Source organism: Odontesthes bonariensis, chromosome 21 (genome assembly GCF_027942865.1).
Source record: "Odontesthes bonariensis isolate fOdoBon6 chromosome 21, fOdoBon6.hap1, whole genome shotgun sequence".
Classification (NCBI taxonomy): Eukaryota; Metazoa; Chordata; class Actinopteri; order Atheriniformes; family Atherinopsidae; genus Odontesthes; species Odontesthes bonariensis.
The window spans coordinates 10,802,840-10,821,494 of NC_134526.1; the positions used below are offsets into that span (position 1 = coordinate 10,802,840).

General features: G+C 40.0%; 1 protein-coding gene across 12 annotated transcripts in view; it reads right to left on the reverse strand.

Annotated features, from left to right (window-relative positions):
- The window catches only part of srcin1a (SRC kinase signaling inhibitor 1a), a 103,493-nt gene extending 90,475 nt beyond the window's left edge, over positions 1-13,018 (reverse strand). For 11 of the 12 annotated variants that reach the window (XM_075454529.1, XM_075454522.1, XM_075454519.1 and 8 more), the window contains exon 1: positions 11,364-11,493. In XM_075454529.1, coding sequence (XP_075310644.1) covers positions 11,364-11,439 — 76 coding nt within the window. In that variant the 5' untranslated portion in view covers positions 11,440-11,493. Of the gene's footprint in view, positions 1-11,363; positions 11,494-12,552 lie in introns of those variants that run through there. The other variant, XM_075454524.1, reaches the window with a different exon arrangement.
- Positions 13,019-18,655: the final 5,637 nt, after the last annotated feature.

Here is an 18,655-nt window from a genome sequence, read left to right on the forward strand (position 1 = left end):
AGACTGCAACAGACAAACATGCAAATCACACACAAAAAGCTCTTTGTTTGCTTGCACAAGGTGAGACCTCTCTCCTAGAAAACCCCATTTGCATGCTGTGCAGCAACGTTTTGTGGTTAACAGGCTTACACACCAAACCAGAACAGAATACCAATGCAGGAAGGATCAACTTCAAATAAAGATACTCCTCTCCATCTTTCTCCTCCTCTTGGTGTATTTGTGTTTGAGTGAGGCAGAGCGTACATCCCCAAAAGTGAAGCAAAGCTACAAAAGCACAACAACGTTGTGTCCTCAACATTGCGTTGCCACATTTGGCATTGATTATCTATAAGTCTGCATTATAAAAAGGACTGTACTGTAACAAACGGCCAGGAAGTCAATCATGAGCCAGTGAGCTGCGACAGATTTGTCAATCTGTGCTGGAACTCAAGGCTCCCTTTAAAACACTGTTTTCCCAAATGTGTTTATATTCCAGAGTTTACAATCTTAGTGAGACGCAGTGTAATTGTTTTTTTTTATTGTATACAGTAAAGTGTTGAACACACATAATCATCTTTTTGCTCAAGCAATAATTCAAGCTGTATCCAAGGGGTGATTTTTCTCTACCTCAAATGGGGTTTCTCAGTTCACAATTCACACTAAACATATCACAGAGGGTGGGAGGTAAAGAAAAGTAAACTATAAACTGTGCAATTTAAAAAACAACAGCACAGAAGACACAGAGCAATAACAGGGAGCACAGTGTGGCTTCAGTGATCATTTCCTAACATTTTCCACAGCTGAGAAACAGAATGTCTTTTAATGCAACTAATAATATACAAATTCCCCCCAGAAGGCACGATACATTAATAATTCTATGACAATATGAATATTTCAAGCTTTGTTTCCAAGTTAAACTTGTGGGAACTTAATGATTTATGTTGATGAAGCCAGCTGATGCCAATACACTACATGTCTAAACTGCGCTAATCATTAGTTGCAGGGAGCAATAGGATAGAGAGCAAATGTCAAATAAATAATTTACACAATAACTTCAGCAAACTCATTTCTGTTGCCATCCATTCTACACCATCCTCCAGATTTTTAAAGATGACATTTCTGGCAACACTCAGCTGAATGACCAAATAATACAGAGGTCGGAAAGACAAGCACAAACCCATCTGTGTACAGTTCTCCATCTCCAGAGCATCTGTTTGGCAGTAGGAGTTGGTGGGCTGAACTGGAAGAGCCTTCCTGCCAAACCCTGGAGCTTCACTCTGTAGCCCTGCAGCCATAAACCAGAATTCCAACTGCTATGTAGAAGGTGGAGCTGATATTTTACCACGATGGCCATTTGGCATCCCGCTAATGCCAAGAAGAAAAAGCTGCAATACTTGGACATACAGGCAGCTCCAAGTTCCTGGCCATGCTAATGTTCATCTGTCAAACCAAAAAGTGAGAAAAAAGGAGCCACAGTGTAAGCTCTGCCTCTCTGAAGAGGATGAAATAAGACAGCTGAGGAACACTGAAAAATGACCACACAAAACAAAAAAACGCAAGGAAAGTACAAAATACATATGGAATCTTATAGCTTGGTGTTTGCCAACAGAGAGACGGATTATTCAATCAAGACTGCAGAACCATTTTTTCCAAACACCTGCTGGGAGATCAATTGTTTGATTTATGACTGGATGATCCAGCATGCATGCAAAATAAGGCTGTTACATTGTTTATGAAAAGAAACCGGTGGGTGGGATCATCAGGGGTGTGGACACAATTTTTACAACGGCGAAAGCATGAATCTCCAATGTTAAGGGAGCAAATCAAAACCAATACTTGAAATTCTTCTGGTTGGCTGCAGTGAGCTTATGTGTACGCGCAATTAAATTTCTTCACTGTCAGACTGAAAAAGAAGGTGTCAATGCAGTGATAACAACAAACGGCACAGTGCACCGATTTTCTAATGTAGCATCTAGCATTTATGCAGCATTTAACCCCAGAGCTTTATTCTTTGCTTTCAGTCTGCTTCACTGCTCCTCCACAGCCTCAACAACCAGCTCTGAGCCTCTTGTTTCCTAGTAACTGTGGGAGGAATGTGGGACTTGGAGAACAGAGGAGCTTCTCAACTCATCAGGTGTCTGACAGTTGGGTGCATCCATGCATGGATTTGTAAATAAATTCACGTGTTTGAGGGCATGCGTATGATTTTCTCTTCTCTCTTTTTTTGCGGAAGTAGGGATGATGCACAGTTTTAGTCCAGGCAAAAATGATTCTCACCACTTAATGGATTTTCATGAAATGTATATGTCTATGATCTATAAATAATGTTTGCAAAAGCATTGGTAATCCTATTACTCTGCCTCCTGCATCACAAGCATGACAAACTTGTCACTTTTCTGTTGAAATATCCCAACAACCACTGGATCAACTTTAGCCTCTAACTGGATCCTATTTCATGTTCCTCTATGATAAATTTGAATAATTTTGATGAGCTTTTACTTTTTTATTTTCGTTTTCATCTTGATCTTCTTGTTAACATTTAAATGTGGCTTCTAATTTCCTTTAATATAAGCCAAATACCTCCTAAACTAAGCAAAAATACAGTAAATTGATAAATGCTAAATAGGGAGCTTATTCCCCAATAGAGCTTTTTGTCTGATAATCCCCTCCTGAACTTAAAGTATATTCAGAGAGCAGACAAATCTGATCTTTATGATATACTGTCCACACGGGCCAAATTTGTCAGCGATAAGTGTGTAATGATCAGTCCAAACATCACCAATATATCTGAAAAGCATAAGTAACCATGTAACCGCATTGGTGAGGCAACTTCTACCACCTTAGGTAACTGCAGCTTTGCTTTAGTGGATTTCTGCAAAATACCAAAAGGTCATTTAAATGGTGTAGCTAGGGTCATTTCAGTAAGCGGCTTCATTTTCAAAAGTTGACCTCTTATTTTGCTGTTTACATTTTTATTTGCACAACTTCATAGAAACAGAAGTTTGCTTGTTTAAATCTAACATAGGCTATTTATTTGATATACTGTATTGTCTGTTAACATAAAGAAGTGCCTGTGACATCATATATGTAGCACTGAATATTAGATATTTTAATGCATTAATGTTCATTACAGAAACACAGCAGCATTATGGGATTACTAGACTTAAATACATAAGGAAATGATTAATCAACTGATCAATCTACCAACAAATATTAAGTAAAAACAGTCTAGATAATTTAAGTAATTTTACTAAAGATGTAGCTCATATCAACTTCTTGTAAATGTTATATGGTGGTGGCAAATGTAACCTTCCACTGTAATAATATCGATTCTCAAGTTAAATTTCCTTTAAAACATATTTGCAGTTGTTAGTTGGTTGTACATCCACATCATTTCTAATAGTTAGGTTGTAAACAACACGATCATTCTTGTCATAAGATCCAGACTGAGATCTGACTTCGGCAGTGATTGCCTCTGTGTGGCGGCCCTCATCAGACCTGTAACTAGGCGAGGTCAAACATTAGAAGGCACCTCCTTGTTACTGGAATCACAATCAGTAAGTGGTTCACTACCTTCAGGACCAATTCTAAGCTGCTCACAATCTCTGTCACACACACACATATACATATATTAAGAACAGCCATTTTCCTCTCTGCACCTGGCTCAGCCACTGCTAACTACAGTTCAGGGAACTGCTTCTCTGCTGCATGTTAGAAAGTCTCAGATAAAGATGTGCAACACACGGGCAGCATGGGATGAACCAGAGGGATGCAGATTTGTCCTCGCGTAAAACAGGTCTGACCTTTTCACACTTATTGCTCTAATACTTTATGGCAGTGGATTTGGGCCCATGCATGGATTTCACACGCAAGGTTTGTGACTGCAATGACCCCAGTTACAAAAATCAATTCTTAAAGCTTGGCTGGACTCCTGGATAATTCAAGTCCATATCTGCTCCTGTGCCAGTTTCAACTCATTACTTGTATATTAGTGGGCGATAACGCGCGAATTGGTTTCCGTGTGAGAAAGTGGGGAAATTAAGGAAGGAAATGAAATGTGATCCCAAAGGTTGCAGCAGAGCATAAACTTACTGCAGAGATTTAAAGTCAAATGTTTCAGATAACACACAATCAAGGATATGGACACACTCGCATGAACGAGTGATTTTGACAGCAAACATAATGTATGTCTATGGTTTTGACTCAAGAGAAGTAAAGATGGAGAGCTAAATTGCAGCCAAGCCCCAAGGCAATGTAGACATATTCGATGCTTCAATTCACAAAGTGACACAAAATCTCTTGTAACGGTTTGATGAATCAACCTTAATGTAAAAGTGGAGAAGAGCAATAAGGAAGCCCGGCAAAGGAGTCTACTGAGAACAGGACCAGAATGAGAAGAAGAATATTTGGATCCAGTTAGAAGCAGAAGGAGAGTAATCTGCCCAGAATCATCAGAGCCTGCAGTCCCTGCTTTGTATTCCTGCCTGAACGTCTTTAAAATGAAAATCAGAAGCAATGGGAGGAAAACGTAGGAGGAAACAGTCTGAGAGGAAAGACGACTTTTACCACTTCTTCTCACACCTCACTAACACCAACATCTTTATTTCCTCTCCCAAATTCTACTTAGATTTCTACTTCTACTTTTTTTTTCCTTCTCAAGCTTCCACTGCTTCTCAGTTCAGCAGCACTTTGTGAAATAACGGATTCAGAAAAGAGACTGTTTAGCCCAAAGGTATCCAGAATGTAAGCGCAACCTTTGCTCGGGAGATGACAGATACTTTCGTGATTCTGCTCAACTCGCTCTAAACCCTTTTAACTAATCACCTGCTCCTAAATCTTTAATAACCCCAGATTTGTCATCATAACAAAACACAACCTTGTGAAAAAGGAAACTAATGCAACGTGATCTTCTTAGTTTAGGCTACTGTGATCCCATGCATGAGGGAAGCAGATGTATTTGGAACTGACACATTGTGTCCCATTTTCACAGTATATTTAAAGCGGAGTGCATGCATGCTGCTATTTCAGGTATGACAAAACATGAGGTGTGGCTTACGTGGGTATGCGACCTCTTTGTTCCCTGACAACCAAAGGTGTGCATTTACTAGAAGGTTCACATACAAGCACAAGTTAGTCTTCCTGCTCATAAAGTGTACTCAAATGGCTCAACTTCCTTTTTGCAGCTTCAAGAGGAACAATTTCAAAAGCTACAGACTGAAAATACATTTGTGATGATAAGCCGCCATATTATCTGTAAACGATTCATTATCCCTGACTAGAACATATACTGTATATTTCAGCATATATCAGTGTCCACTTCATATCGGTATACGTGTAAAATATGATGCAATACAACCTCTGACAGGGTGGGGGAAAAAAGAGCATTGCAGTCCTTAAATACAGAATGTGTGGCAGATCTGTTCTAATGGGTTGCATTCAACTGCATGTGTGTGTCTAATAATGTGGCCTGGGAGTGGCTTATTATTGTCCTGGGGATTCTATTCAATTTCCCACTCTTTACTGGGGTGTGTGTGAGCAAAGGGAAAGCAATTAAGAAGGCAACTGATGAAACTGACTGTATGCTTTGACAGAGGATGTGCATCATCCTCTGTCAAACCGCAATGAATAAACACAAAATTAATTGCTATCACAATGTACAAAAATGTTAAAGCATCCCTGAAGAACTGTCTAACACTTCATAATTTGTTTTTACAGGCTGAATAAAAACATTAGAGCAGCAAATTTCTGTCTTGGACAGATTATGACAATAGCTTCTCGTTTAATGAGCAGCTGGCTTTCACTTCTACAGCAAAGAGATCTGTATATATTGGTATTAGATTAGAGTATGGTTATTTACTGTATTGAGGGCATTTATTCTGTACATCAGGACCAGCTCAGATGTTAGATCCTACAATAAATGCTTGAAATTCAGTTTTTTCTAAGTGAAAACGAAAATCACACAATTTTTTATAAACTCAGTTTGGCACAGACAGACTTTAAAAGTTTACATCTTGCTTCAATAGATGCAAGTAGCTGAAAATAAATAAGTAAGAAGTCACTGCCAAGCTGAAAATACTGACAGTGGGATTGCTGCGCATGCTGTCAATCAGTGTGCTGATTGCCACATGGATGATGGAAGGAGAGGAGACAATAAGCAGCCTCACACAGTGGCAAAGTTTGAATTTCAGCATTGCATGTGACTGCAAGTCATTCAACTCGTTTTACTTTTTATTCTTGCACAGTTTGAATTATTAAAAAGATTTAAAAGGGGCATAAACTGCTCAGTAATCAAGGCAAAAGAGAGTTCAGAAGGAAAACGACTGCCTTTTGCCAGCTAAATCTGAATATTTTCCTCATTATCTCCTCGCTTTTCACTCGTTGATCTGCACAGTACCAACTTTCCCGACAGCAAAACACAGATGCTGCTTTCAAATATTGTGGAATGTATTTTAATTACTTGCAGGCTACATTACACTGTTAAACAGTCAACACGTGGAAAACATGAATTTTCCATTCTATGCATAATCTTGTCCTTACAAAACAGCACTACTCGCAAAACGTTTAATTGTTCCTTCTGCTGCAGCACAAAGCATCTTTGTACCAGCCAGGTTTCACTACAAATACCTTTATATACGACAAGTTGTTTTATCACCTGCTATCCAGCGCTTTCACAAGCTCCAACAAACCACTGTGGAGCAACTACAGCTTTGTGAGAAGGGAAAATCTTTGTTGTGAGGAAATGAATATTGTCCTCTTGTATTCACAGGGTGATCACTACAGGATCATATCATACAACTGCTACAGAGTGATGTACTATAAAATACTTGCAATTTGGAATTATAACAAACCAGCTGCAGCCACATTAGCAGCTGGAGAAGAGCTGAGGGAGGGTATATCGTAGAATAGACTTTACCAGCTCCCAGGATGTGACCATCGCTATTAAATTGCCTTCCAGATGGAGGGGAATTATAGAGCCTTATTTATGTTAATAAGCATTCCAAAGGTTTATACTTTATCATATGTAGTCTTCCAACACTGTTGTTATTATTACTAATATATATTATAATACATATTATATTACTATTATTATTGCAAGAGAAGAACAGCATCACATGTTTCAACAAGTACCACAATTATTCACCACAGATGTAAAAGGCAGTGACAGTGGTTCATCTTGCTCATGGAGGCATTACACATGGTCATGGATCCAATTCTATATAAAATGAAATGTTTACATATAAAGGACCATATTTTTTTTATCTATGTCTTTATCTTTTTACCAGTAGTGGACTGTAAAATGCAAAAGTCTTGAACCACCTCGTTTCTTTATGTTTTGCCTCCAGTGAGCCAAACGTTCTCATTATCGTTTTAAACTGATCTCGAGCAAATGTTTTACAGGCTTTTTAAAGGTCTTTCAGAGTTTTTTTCTTCACCTGTTTTAATCATTTTCACTCTAGTCCTTAAGTAAGCCACTCAACACTGACCCATGAATCATTCAAATACAAAAAAGCACCTCAAGGGATAAAACAGAATTGTGTCCACACATCAGTCAACTTTGCAAAGACCAATTTTCAAATTTAATCTTTAGGCATTTTATCATAAGCAGCCTGTCAAAAAGACACATAATTTGCTCCCATTTCTTTAATTTCATCAATGAAAAGTGCCAAATATAACATAGTTTGACATAAATTTGTTGGATTTTTTTTTTGTTGGAAAATACACGATACGCAGTGTGTCCTGAAAAAAATGGACAGATGGAGGACAAAGAAAGAAGTGGTAGGCCTTAAAAATATATCTTTAGCAGATGAACAGTATCTGAAAGTGATGTTCTGAAGAAATAGGAAAAAATCTTGCAAAGACCTGACACAGAACCTGAGAGGTGCGTCTGAACCCTCAGTTGATTAATCTGTTCACTGATGCCTCATCAGAAATGCTCTCCATAGAAGGGTGGCTGTCAAGAAGTCTTAAGAAAGGGAAACAGGGAGAAAAGGCTGAGGTATGGCAAATGACACAAGAAGTGGACTGAAAATCAGTGAAAAGAGGGATGACTCCTCCCCAGAGCCCGGACCTCAACATTATTGAAGCAGTGTGGGATCATCTTGACAGAGAACGGAACAAAAGGCAGCCGACATCCAAAGAAGAGCTTTGGGATGTCCTTCAAGAAGCCTGGAGAACTATTCCTGAAGACTACGTAAAGAAATGACAGAAAGCTTTTCAAAGAGGGTTCAGGCTGTGTTGAAGAACAAAGGTGCTAATACCAAATTTTGACTTTCAAGTTAGTTAGAACTCTACAAACAATATATTTACAATTTAAAAACGCAGCTCACTTAGTTGTTTTACAAATAAAAAAAGATTCCAGTACTTCAACTCAGTATACCTTCCAATACAGAGCTTCCTTTCAAATCCTGTTAAAGTCACAGGAATCATTTATATGTTAGCCAATAAGGCTATGAGTCAGTGGCTCACTATGACTAAAGGAATGTAACTGACAACAAAAACAAACACTCTTCAAATACAAATAATCCCCAGAAAATAATTGCTCAAATGTGGACAAGTTTCAAAATACACTATGTTATGGAAATGTGATGAATAACACTGACTTTCTTAAGTGACGTTTAATGTATTTTTGCCGTATATAACCTGATATCTTTAGAAACACGTAAGTGTAACAAATAGCTTTGACATTTAACAGCGACCTATCAGGTAAACATTGCTCATACCCTCTTCAGAAAGAGTAAATGGTCAATATCAGTCTTTACTTTGAAAAGGTCAACATTAAAAACAGAAAAATAAAAATACAATAGGATTTTTTTCATGAAAGACTAAAATAAATGGCATTGCACGGATTTGTCTGTAATTCGAACATTTGCATTTTTTCATTGAGCACAAAATTATACTCATGGTTAATATTTCTCAATCCAACACTGATATCAGATTCTCCCATCCACATAGTCGTGGCATGGAAGCAAGGACCTTTGATCAATGTATGTAATATTTAAACCCTTGAATCATTAATGACCTTGAAGGCTCAGTAGTGTGCTTACCACTGCAGCTGTGAGAGTCCCTCCATAAACACCACAGACCCTCGGAGTAAAGGCACAAATCATTGACAAAGATTTTGATCTTTGATTTTTGCAACTTCTGTTCCCATTAATGAATCCCTGCTGGGTCAAAGAAAACACAAAGACTTCTACAAGATGGGGAAGCCGCTTTGCGATGATCTAGAGATCGGTTTTTCACAGAGCAATTCTAATCTGTTGAAGCGTGCCTCGATCATTATACAGTCGCCAAATGTTGCATGAATATCTACACCCATCACGCACTAATTAAAAGTACACATTCAAACAAATGCATGTGGATGAACATATGTGAGCTCAAGCCGTAGCACATTTCAAACTTGATGTGACAAGGACACAAAAACATGATGTGCTCAAACCCCTTTTCTAAAAGAGAAAATCTGCCCCGAAACATGTGGGGTTTGTGCATCATCTCGTATTTTATTCAGCTGATTTACTTTAACGTCAGTACAAGTACGGTTATGCTATTCCCAACGGGGTCAATTACTCCAGAAATGCCCTGAAACCATGCAGCTTCTCAGCCATAAAACATTGCATCATCATTAGCCAATAGCAAGGCAGCATTCATGGGGCTTTGTGTGGCACAGACCACGGGGATAAGCAGGTGGATAAGTACAAAACTGTGACTGCACAAACATTGTGAGATGCACTGTGTGCTGCTATTAATAAAAAAAAATATGCTTAAAAGCTTTGGCAGACAGTTTGATAATGAGCACACATTTTTACCAAGAACTCATATAACACAGCGTGTGATTGAGCATAAACAGACTGGCTAGCATATTATGGGGTTCAATTAAAGTTGTGCCCCCGCATGCAAGATACATATCAGACAGGGACATAATGACATGACCCAGTGTAGTCCACCTGTCTTAGCAAGACGGTAAACAGACCTGCTCGGCAGCTGCTTTTTAAACTAAATATGTCAGTTAAAAACCTGTATCACTAATCAGTTTGTAACTGTAAACTATTCATTTTTCAATTCATTTTTCAATGTCAAACCAAACTTGCACTCGTCACTCCAACAGTAAATTCACTCAGCAGACTTTATCATAAATGTTGTTTGCACAAAAGTAAAGTCAATTTCACAATTCTCTATGGTCAAAGTTAAAAAAAAAACAAAAAAACAGGCAACTGAAGCCAAGAGATGATCATAACATAACAGATATTATCGTATTCTCATCACATCATGTAGAGCTGCGCATGCTTCCCTGTCTCTGCCAGTGCCCACCTTTCATACACTATAACATCACTTCAGCATGCAGTTTAACAGCATCTCAGCTACTGCAGCCGCTTACAGGCATGAATCTGGCTCTGCCTCACTAAAGAGGATCAGCAGATAGACAGACATGTGGTTTGACATAAACCTCAGCTAGGTGGAACATGCAGCAAAAAGCTAGCAGGATATGCACTCTCTACACAAAGGGAACATTTTGATAAGCATTAGCTCTGGCTCAACACTGGGCTTAACGCTTGACTCTCCTAATCTATTCTTCATGGTTTAGCCTTGGAGCATGAATTGGTGAAACTCTTTAAACATGCATCTTTTTGCAGTTGCAGGAAGTGGTTAAAGTCTGACTAACAAATGGAAATAGCACACTTTTTTTACTGACCAACTTGGGAAAGCTAAGCCCTGGCTGACAAATTGCCGCTTTGTAGGTGGCTTGAATGCAATTAGATTGGTATTTAGCAGCAATACATTGAATTAGTCATTTGAATTGTCACCAACAGCAATGACAGCGCAGCAGGTTGAAACAGTCTGACTCTTTTTGTATCAGGAAATTATTCCAAACAGCTGTGCTTCTCTAGAAAAATAACATGCAGCCAAATATATTGTGTATGTGGGGGAAAAAGGCTCTCATGGGTGCATATTCAGACTAATCCATGTCAATCTCCCCTTTAGACAGATACTGACAGCCAACAGACACAACTCCAAGGACAAGCTTGACGAAGAAAGCAAAAATCATCATTCACGCAATTCTCTGGCCAGTGCAAAAGGTGCTTATCTCTGCCTTCACCTCAAACTCATCTCCTCTGACACTGATGAGTGTCTGAAAAAAAATTATTCAACTATCAGCTTTGAGAAATGAAAGGTAAATAAAAAGCTAAATATAGCAGTCAAAAACTGACCAGACAAGCTGATCAGTATTAAAACAAACAGAATAAGCCAACAAGCAAACAAGTTGCTTTACTATTCTACTGTTGAGCCCTCGCAATCTGTCCAAATAATGACCTCATTTAGACACTCAGTATCGTAAAACAAAATCGTGTTTCTGCTGCCTGAAGCAGGACCTCTGCATCATAACTTACCCGTCCACCTACGAGCAAACCATTTTTTTATCTTCTGTTCTGTCGAACTTCCCTTCATTCTTTCCCCGTCTTTCATATCCTCTGTATCTTGTCTCGCTTGCGTTCCACACACAAACTAGCAGACTGTCCCTTGGTGAGAGTCAAGCAAAGGATGAAAAGGAGGGGAGGAAGAAAAGGTGAGGGAGAGTGAGGAGTAAGAGAGCGAAATTGATGTGGATGAATTCCCTGAGCTGCGTGGTGTTTATTTTTTGCCCTATTCTCCTTTCTATACATTATTGCATGTTTAGACATGACTCAAGTGTATTCACCATTTCATTTTCTTACTTTCACACTGTTCTCTCTTTTCCCACGTGAACAAAGAAATCAAGTGCATAAAACAAAGACACCCGGTTTATCTTAAACCAGCTTTTTGATGCTGAAAAATTTGTAGGGCGGTCAAATATATAACAAAATAGAATAAGAGAAAGATGAAAAGGGGGATTGAGGCCTGAAGGGTAAAGGAAAAACATCACATTAAGGAAATGACCCACCCGCTCATCCAATTACAATTCCATTCCCCATTTACCCACGGCAAAACCTAATTCCCTTCATAAGCTATAATTTTCCTTCCACCATTTTTATTTGTCTTATTCATCTCTGCTTTGTGTCTTTTTTTACAAACACACGCACAAACACACACCTCTTGGAGTCCCTCACTTCCCATAGGTTACCCAACTAGTTGACAGCAGCAGCTGCCACTACCACACCAGCATCTACTCACACTTTGCTCTTGTCTACACACAAAACAAACATCTGTCAGTTCCCTCTCTTACACATACAGACACACACAATCACACCCACCAACACCACCTGTTTCACTGATACTACTTCTGCTCTACACCAGCACCCTCCCATTTCTTGCTGTTCCCACACATGGTGCCTTCATCCCGTGTTTCCAACACTTCACCCTCATTCAACAGCCTCTCCCTTAGCGCCTCATTCCTAACCTACAACCCATTAACTGATGCCACCTCGCAGCATCACTCTCTTCAAGCAATGCCGCTCTCCACAAGCTCTCAGCCCAACCCCCATCCCCTGCTTCCACAGAGTGTGACCCGATGACAGCCAGCTGGTTAGATGGCAAAACACACAGAACCAAAAAAAAAAAATACCTGCTACACAAGTATGCATAAAGATAGGGTAGACATGCCTTGGGATGGTGCATTGCCCATGCTGCGACACGGATGGTTGCAGCTGAAAGTGATCGCGTTTCCTGTTTCCCCCTCCTCTTTTTTTCCTCTCTACTCCTCCCTCCTCCTGTTCCTCTCTTTCTGTTCTTCACAAAGCACTGTGTTTCTCCTTCCTTTCGCCGGTCCCTGCGCTCCTATTCGCTCCTCGCCTTCCCTCGTCCTCCTTCCCTTTGTCTCGCTCTGGCTTTCTCTTGCCTCCGCTGGAACCTCCTTCTCGAGATGGCCGTGGTCCAGCGGCGGCACTCCTGACAGTACTGCGCGTGTGTGGCTGCAAGCACGTGTGTGCGTGTATGTGTGTGAGGATGAGGTTGGCTGGGAGTGCCTGAGTGTGTGTATGAGTGTGGGAGCAAGAGAAAAGAGATGGGTGTACTCTTCAGCAGTTTGAGCTTTGGAAGTGTGCGCATGCCGGTGCAGGTATGCTCAGCATTCAGTGAAGGATGGGGGTAAAATTTTTACCCATGATAAATTTAAACTCACTCTCCCACTCTATCTCACTTGCTCTCTTCATGCCTTCTTTCCTCCCTGTTACACGTTATACTCTCTCTCCTCTTAAAGACACAGGCAGTGCACTGCATTGCTACACGCCTAAGGCACATCTCATGATATGGTAATAGAGGGGAGTCCAGGGACATGGTCCTGTATGGGGCTCTGCAGCTGAGTTAGCAGAGGAGGTGGGTGGAGAAATACTTGAAGCATCTATTGTACCACAAATAGATGAGAGAATCAGAAAGGGTGGTGCTGGTGATGGGAGAGAAGGGGGAATGGAAGAGATGGATGAGAAACATCCTCTTGTGACAACAGCAGCTAATGATGAAGCTGTGCTGGCCCAGGGGTGAAATGTAGTTGATTGGCATGGCAACCGCAGATCCAGTGAGAATGATGGCACAGGAGAGCAAGCTCAGCATCACTGTGGCCTGTTGTTTCTGTCCTGCTGGATACTTGCAAGCATAAATTATGGCTCGGTCCAGATTTAAAACAGAAATCTATGCGCTATCGAAGAGTGCCTCTTAATGGAGAAAAACCCATACTGACATGAATCATGTGAAAAGTTGCATCTGATGGAGGAGACAAGTAGCTAAAAGAAGAAAACAGGTTGAATGAAAAGAAAGACATTCAGAATATTACTGTCAAACAGAGTGTTGCATAGTGGTGGAGTCCAGCCTCATTATCAATGCCTCATATACCGCTGCTTTAGGAGGACCGCTTGGTGCCGGGCTGTAACACACAGGATGCCCTTTAAATTATTTTTTCAATGTGCCTTGTGCAAGGCCGAATTTAAAGCCAAACGGCCCAACTTAATCAAGTCATCACAGTGTCTAAATTTAACCATTCTATGAGTAAGAATGAAATTGGAAATTTTACTGCCTGTAAAAGCAACTTCCAAGGGAAAGCCAAGAGGAAAACTGCAGAAGTAACACCCCAATCCCCAAATTGGAAAGTCATCTCCCCAGAGATGGATATGGATGTGCATGCATACAACATGTTCTTATTCTAGGACCAGCTTAAGACCAAGAATATGCTTTCTTTTTAGCTTCATGCCTATGTAGACAACCGGCTTTGTTCACATATTTCCCTGTTGACTACACCTACATCTACAGTAGTAGATCAACCCTCATCTTACATTGAAGCTCCCAGATCAAGGAAGTGACGGCGACGCAGCTTTAGCAGCAGAGAAGCTATTAGGCTTGTGTTGATAATAATAAACTAAACTAAACTGTTTTCAAACTTCCAAATGCATCGTTTTGTGAGTACAGACCATATTTGTACTACTGTAGAAGTTTGGTGTCATGGCATGTGATTTTAGTGTGGTAATTTTGGAGATACTGCCAAGTTCCATTAGCGCTTGTACTAAGCTATTCGTGATAACTCAGTAACTCAGCTGATGTTCAGCCAATATCGAAAAAACTTCGGGTGGGCTACTTGGCTGGATGTCACGGTTCAAATGACCATAGGGTGAATCTACTCCGAACTATCACTTTAAATGGACCATGCTTTATACATATGTAGTATAGTGTAGCATTTACAGCAAGAGGAATGTACTTTGCAAATCAAGTCTGGGACAAGTCCACACAGTCGTTAGTTCTCAGACATCCACACTGAGCCTCCAACACAACATCTGACGATTCTGATACCTACGTCAGGCAGACCCTTCTGGACTTTCATGTACAGCACATGATTTAAAACTCACATAATGGGGACACTTGCCTGTCATTCTCAAGGCAGCACTCACTCCCAATTGCCATGGTTTGCACATGAATGGCTCCAATGCCAAGGACAGCGAGTATGTTACACAGTGATGCTAATGGCTTTGACAAAACAACAGTTTTGAAGCACTCAGGATGAAAACAGGTTGTCCTTTGCTGTAGCAGCTGAAAAGTGCTGAGAAATTAAGAAGTTAAAAGGTTGAGGTTGAAAGAGGCAGAAGATGGAAGGTTCCTCCAGTGATGAGAAAGATTAATAATACATGATCAGGCTGCTTGTATGGAAGGTCTGTGATGTCCAGCTGGCTCACAGGAAAGAATGTATCAGCCTGTGAGGTGAAGCCTGTCTATCTGAGCTGGAAAAAGGCCAACAAAAAGCTACAACAGTACAAATAACTTGTTCCAGTCAAAGCAGGGGACATTTACAAAGTTTTTAGAATCAAAATACAATATTAATCCTTAGCAATGTTATTACAATGAACTCTATAATTAATAATAAGAGACGTGCAATATGACTACAAAATTATTCAGCCCCTATTGCATGTTAGGTTTGTTGTAAACATTTGACTAATGTCAAGCTGTTTATGATGGCCGGATCTCAAAAGGGTATTATAAATAGCTTGATACACTTGATAGGACAGGTGTTTCCTCCAAACTTAACACACCTGGCTACTTTTTGTGATTGGTAGACTGAAAATTCTTTAATCTTTTGGCAAAAAACTTTCAAAAGTGCATGTATATGTATGTCAGGTGTTCTGAAACCTGCATAGTCCATTTCAATCAATAAAAGCAAAATGGCATGCAAATGCAAGGAATCTTTCTGGAGATTAAGTCTGAAGCATAGTTTGTAAATTCATGACAAAAGGTACATTTGCTACTCTGGGTGTGGCAGAGAGATTAAAGTTATCAACAATATAATCTCATTTTTAAGAAGAACAGTGACTAAAAAACCCTGAGACACTGTGAGAGACTTGTAGAAAGACCTAGCTGCAGGCACTAAGATTTCAGTTGACACAGTAAGACACACACATCACGCTGAAAGGTTGCATGCCAGAGGTCCAAGGTGTAAACCACTTTTTATATAGAACTGTGACATTTTTAAAATTAGCCAACAAGTATGATTTAACTTCGCCTAAGAACAAAAAAGACATGAACAGTGAAAGGCTCGCACTTGCAAGTAGTGCATATTCAATACGGCAGATGGGATCAACAGCAGGGTGTGTGTAAGGACAAGAACAGGAGAGAGAATGAAGCCAAGGCTTGCCAAACTCACAGCGTACCATATAGATGGGAGTAGCGTTTTGCTGCTTTGGAGTTGGACTGTTCACAAAATCTACATCTCAAAATATGCATATGTAGCATCCACATGCGGATATCTCATATTCAAAATGAAGGGCACTTAAATAATAGTGGTCCACCAGACTTTAATCCTTGGATTCCATTATTTACATCTTGCAGCAGCGTTTTCAACGATCCAATTCATGTGATAAACAGTTTGTTGACATGGAACACCTCACACAGCATGAGCACATGACAGGGGCATATATATATGTGCCAACTTTAGATTGTATTACTCCTTATGCACTACTGCTGTGTGGTCATATTTTATGTGTACAGTTAGTAAACAAACAAAATTGCTGCAGTCGGCACCAAAGAGGCGTCTTTGGGCTTTGCTTACACCTATCTGCTACATTCCTTTATCAAATAAAAATGGAGCTTGGGTAGGGTTGGTGTTTCTGATTCGGGACTTGTATATTTTGCTTTAGTGGGAAGCAGCTCATTGCAGAGGTGCAACTTGCTGAGTAAGTAGTTTCGAGGCGTTGATGAGCACACACTGCCACTAGTTCCTAATGAAATGGCATCTGCTGTTTTATTTTTGGCTCTGGAAACAACCTTGCAGTTTGAGTTTTCAGGACGCTCTGCCTAAAAATGATTTTACTTTTCATATCAACTTTTTTAAGTCCGTGTTACTGTAAACAGTTTTTGGTTACCCTAAGGCAGTAGAAGGAGCCCGGTTTGCCCTGGTTGTCCTCCTTCCTCCTCTCCATCTCAGTTGTGCGAGCTTATCGACCCAGAAACCTTTCAGCACATTCTGTGGCACAATAGATCTGCCCCCGCTTCAGTGGAGTCTGGCTATCTGAGGTTATGAAAGGGGGGGTGGGGAGATTGTCAGTGACGGCATGACTTGGATGTAGGAAGACAACCTTGGCGGGCAGGAGGCAGAGATGTTCTTACTGTGTATATACGAAAAACAGAAAAGGTGACTGTCATAACAGATCAATCATGTAATTAAGCCACCTGCAAATATATGCACTAATGCACACGGTTGCATGTGTGTCAATTTAACCTTCAAACCCTTACCCAAAGTCATTGTATCTTCAGTGCTAACAGGATCCTCTGGGTCCAAGGATAACAAGTACAAGGTTAGATGGAGTTCTAAATGTCCACATGAATGAATATCACTCCTCTTCATCTGACATCTGCCTTCAAGAAACTAAAATCAGAAACAGAAAACCAGCAGTGCCACTGCTACTATTGTACTTATTGTACTTATTCACGTCACTTGTCAACTTGTCGAGACAATGTGCCGGAACAAGTTACTGAATGTCTGGTAAAAACTGCTTGAGATACAAAGCCTGACAACAGATATTGTACGTGTGGTCCAGGCAGATATTACTATGTAGCTGTTCCACTGAGAGGCACCTCAGACCACTGGGGAAATACAGTGTGATTATCATACAGTATGTAAGACCCAGGCACCAGCTGTCCACTGAGATGGATAAAAAGATAGAAAGTGCAGCAAACCACCTGAGGCACAGCAGTCATGGAGCTGACAACTACACTATATCTATATTTATATATATCTCAAAAGCTTAGTTTTTTTCCACATGTTTTGACACTTTAAGTCGCTGATGTTCTTATCCTGTAAAATGCATTTTAGAGAGATAATCTGTTTGGAGCAGGACGGCAATAATTTAAAAGATTTCAACACTGTAAATTGGCTTTGAAAAGTTTAACACAAGCACATCTTCCAATTGCAAGGCCCTACTGATAACAAGGAATATCCCTCCAGCTTACTAGAAACATACAATATCACACAACAGGCCACTTACCTTGCGTTGCGTTTGAAGCTGTCACTTTGCACAAGGATGAATCTGAATATTGGGAAAAGAGCATATGCAAATACAAGCAAGTCCCTCCATGAGTGTTGCTTGACACTCAACTTGATTAGACCGCCTCATCCGAGTGGTTGCGTTGGGTATAATTCGCAGAGTGCACCAAATATCAGTTCAGGGGCGGGTGCTAAAGTTCTCCATTGATCATTCACTCTATTCACTCATAATGGCTCTAGTATTAAAGCACAGAGAGGACATTGGAAGAAGGTATTGAAAGTTAACTAGATTTTTTCAATTACAAATTAGTGCTGGTAGTTTTTACTTACTAGCTGCTTCTTTTCAAACAGAAATATTGTAGCTTACATTTTCACTCCACTAAATTGGTACAAGACAGTTGACTTTTCCGACTTTTCATCATTGTTACTATTATTAAACTTAAGCCTCTGCAAGCTTTTTCATCAGAAACATATGAAAGATTATACCATGTTAAAGATTAAACCAGTAGTTCAAACGGATTAACTCCATGTTTTTTTTTTTACGTTATTCTATGCTTTTATTTCTTTTTCTAATGCTTGAGGCCCAAAAACAACCTTTTTTTCTTTTTCTTTGTCTTTTCCACATTATTGAAACTCCTCGGACAGTTTGCAAGCCTTTGAAGGGAAGCAAGGCTGGGTATCACTGGACTCTGAGTGCATTTTGTTGGTAATTCCTATCAACTCTCATCAACATAAAATGATCAATCAAAC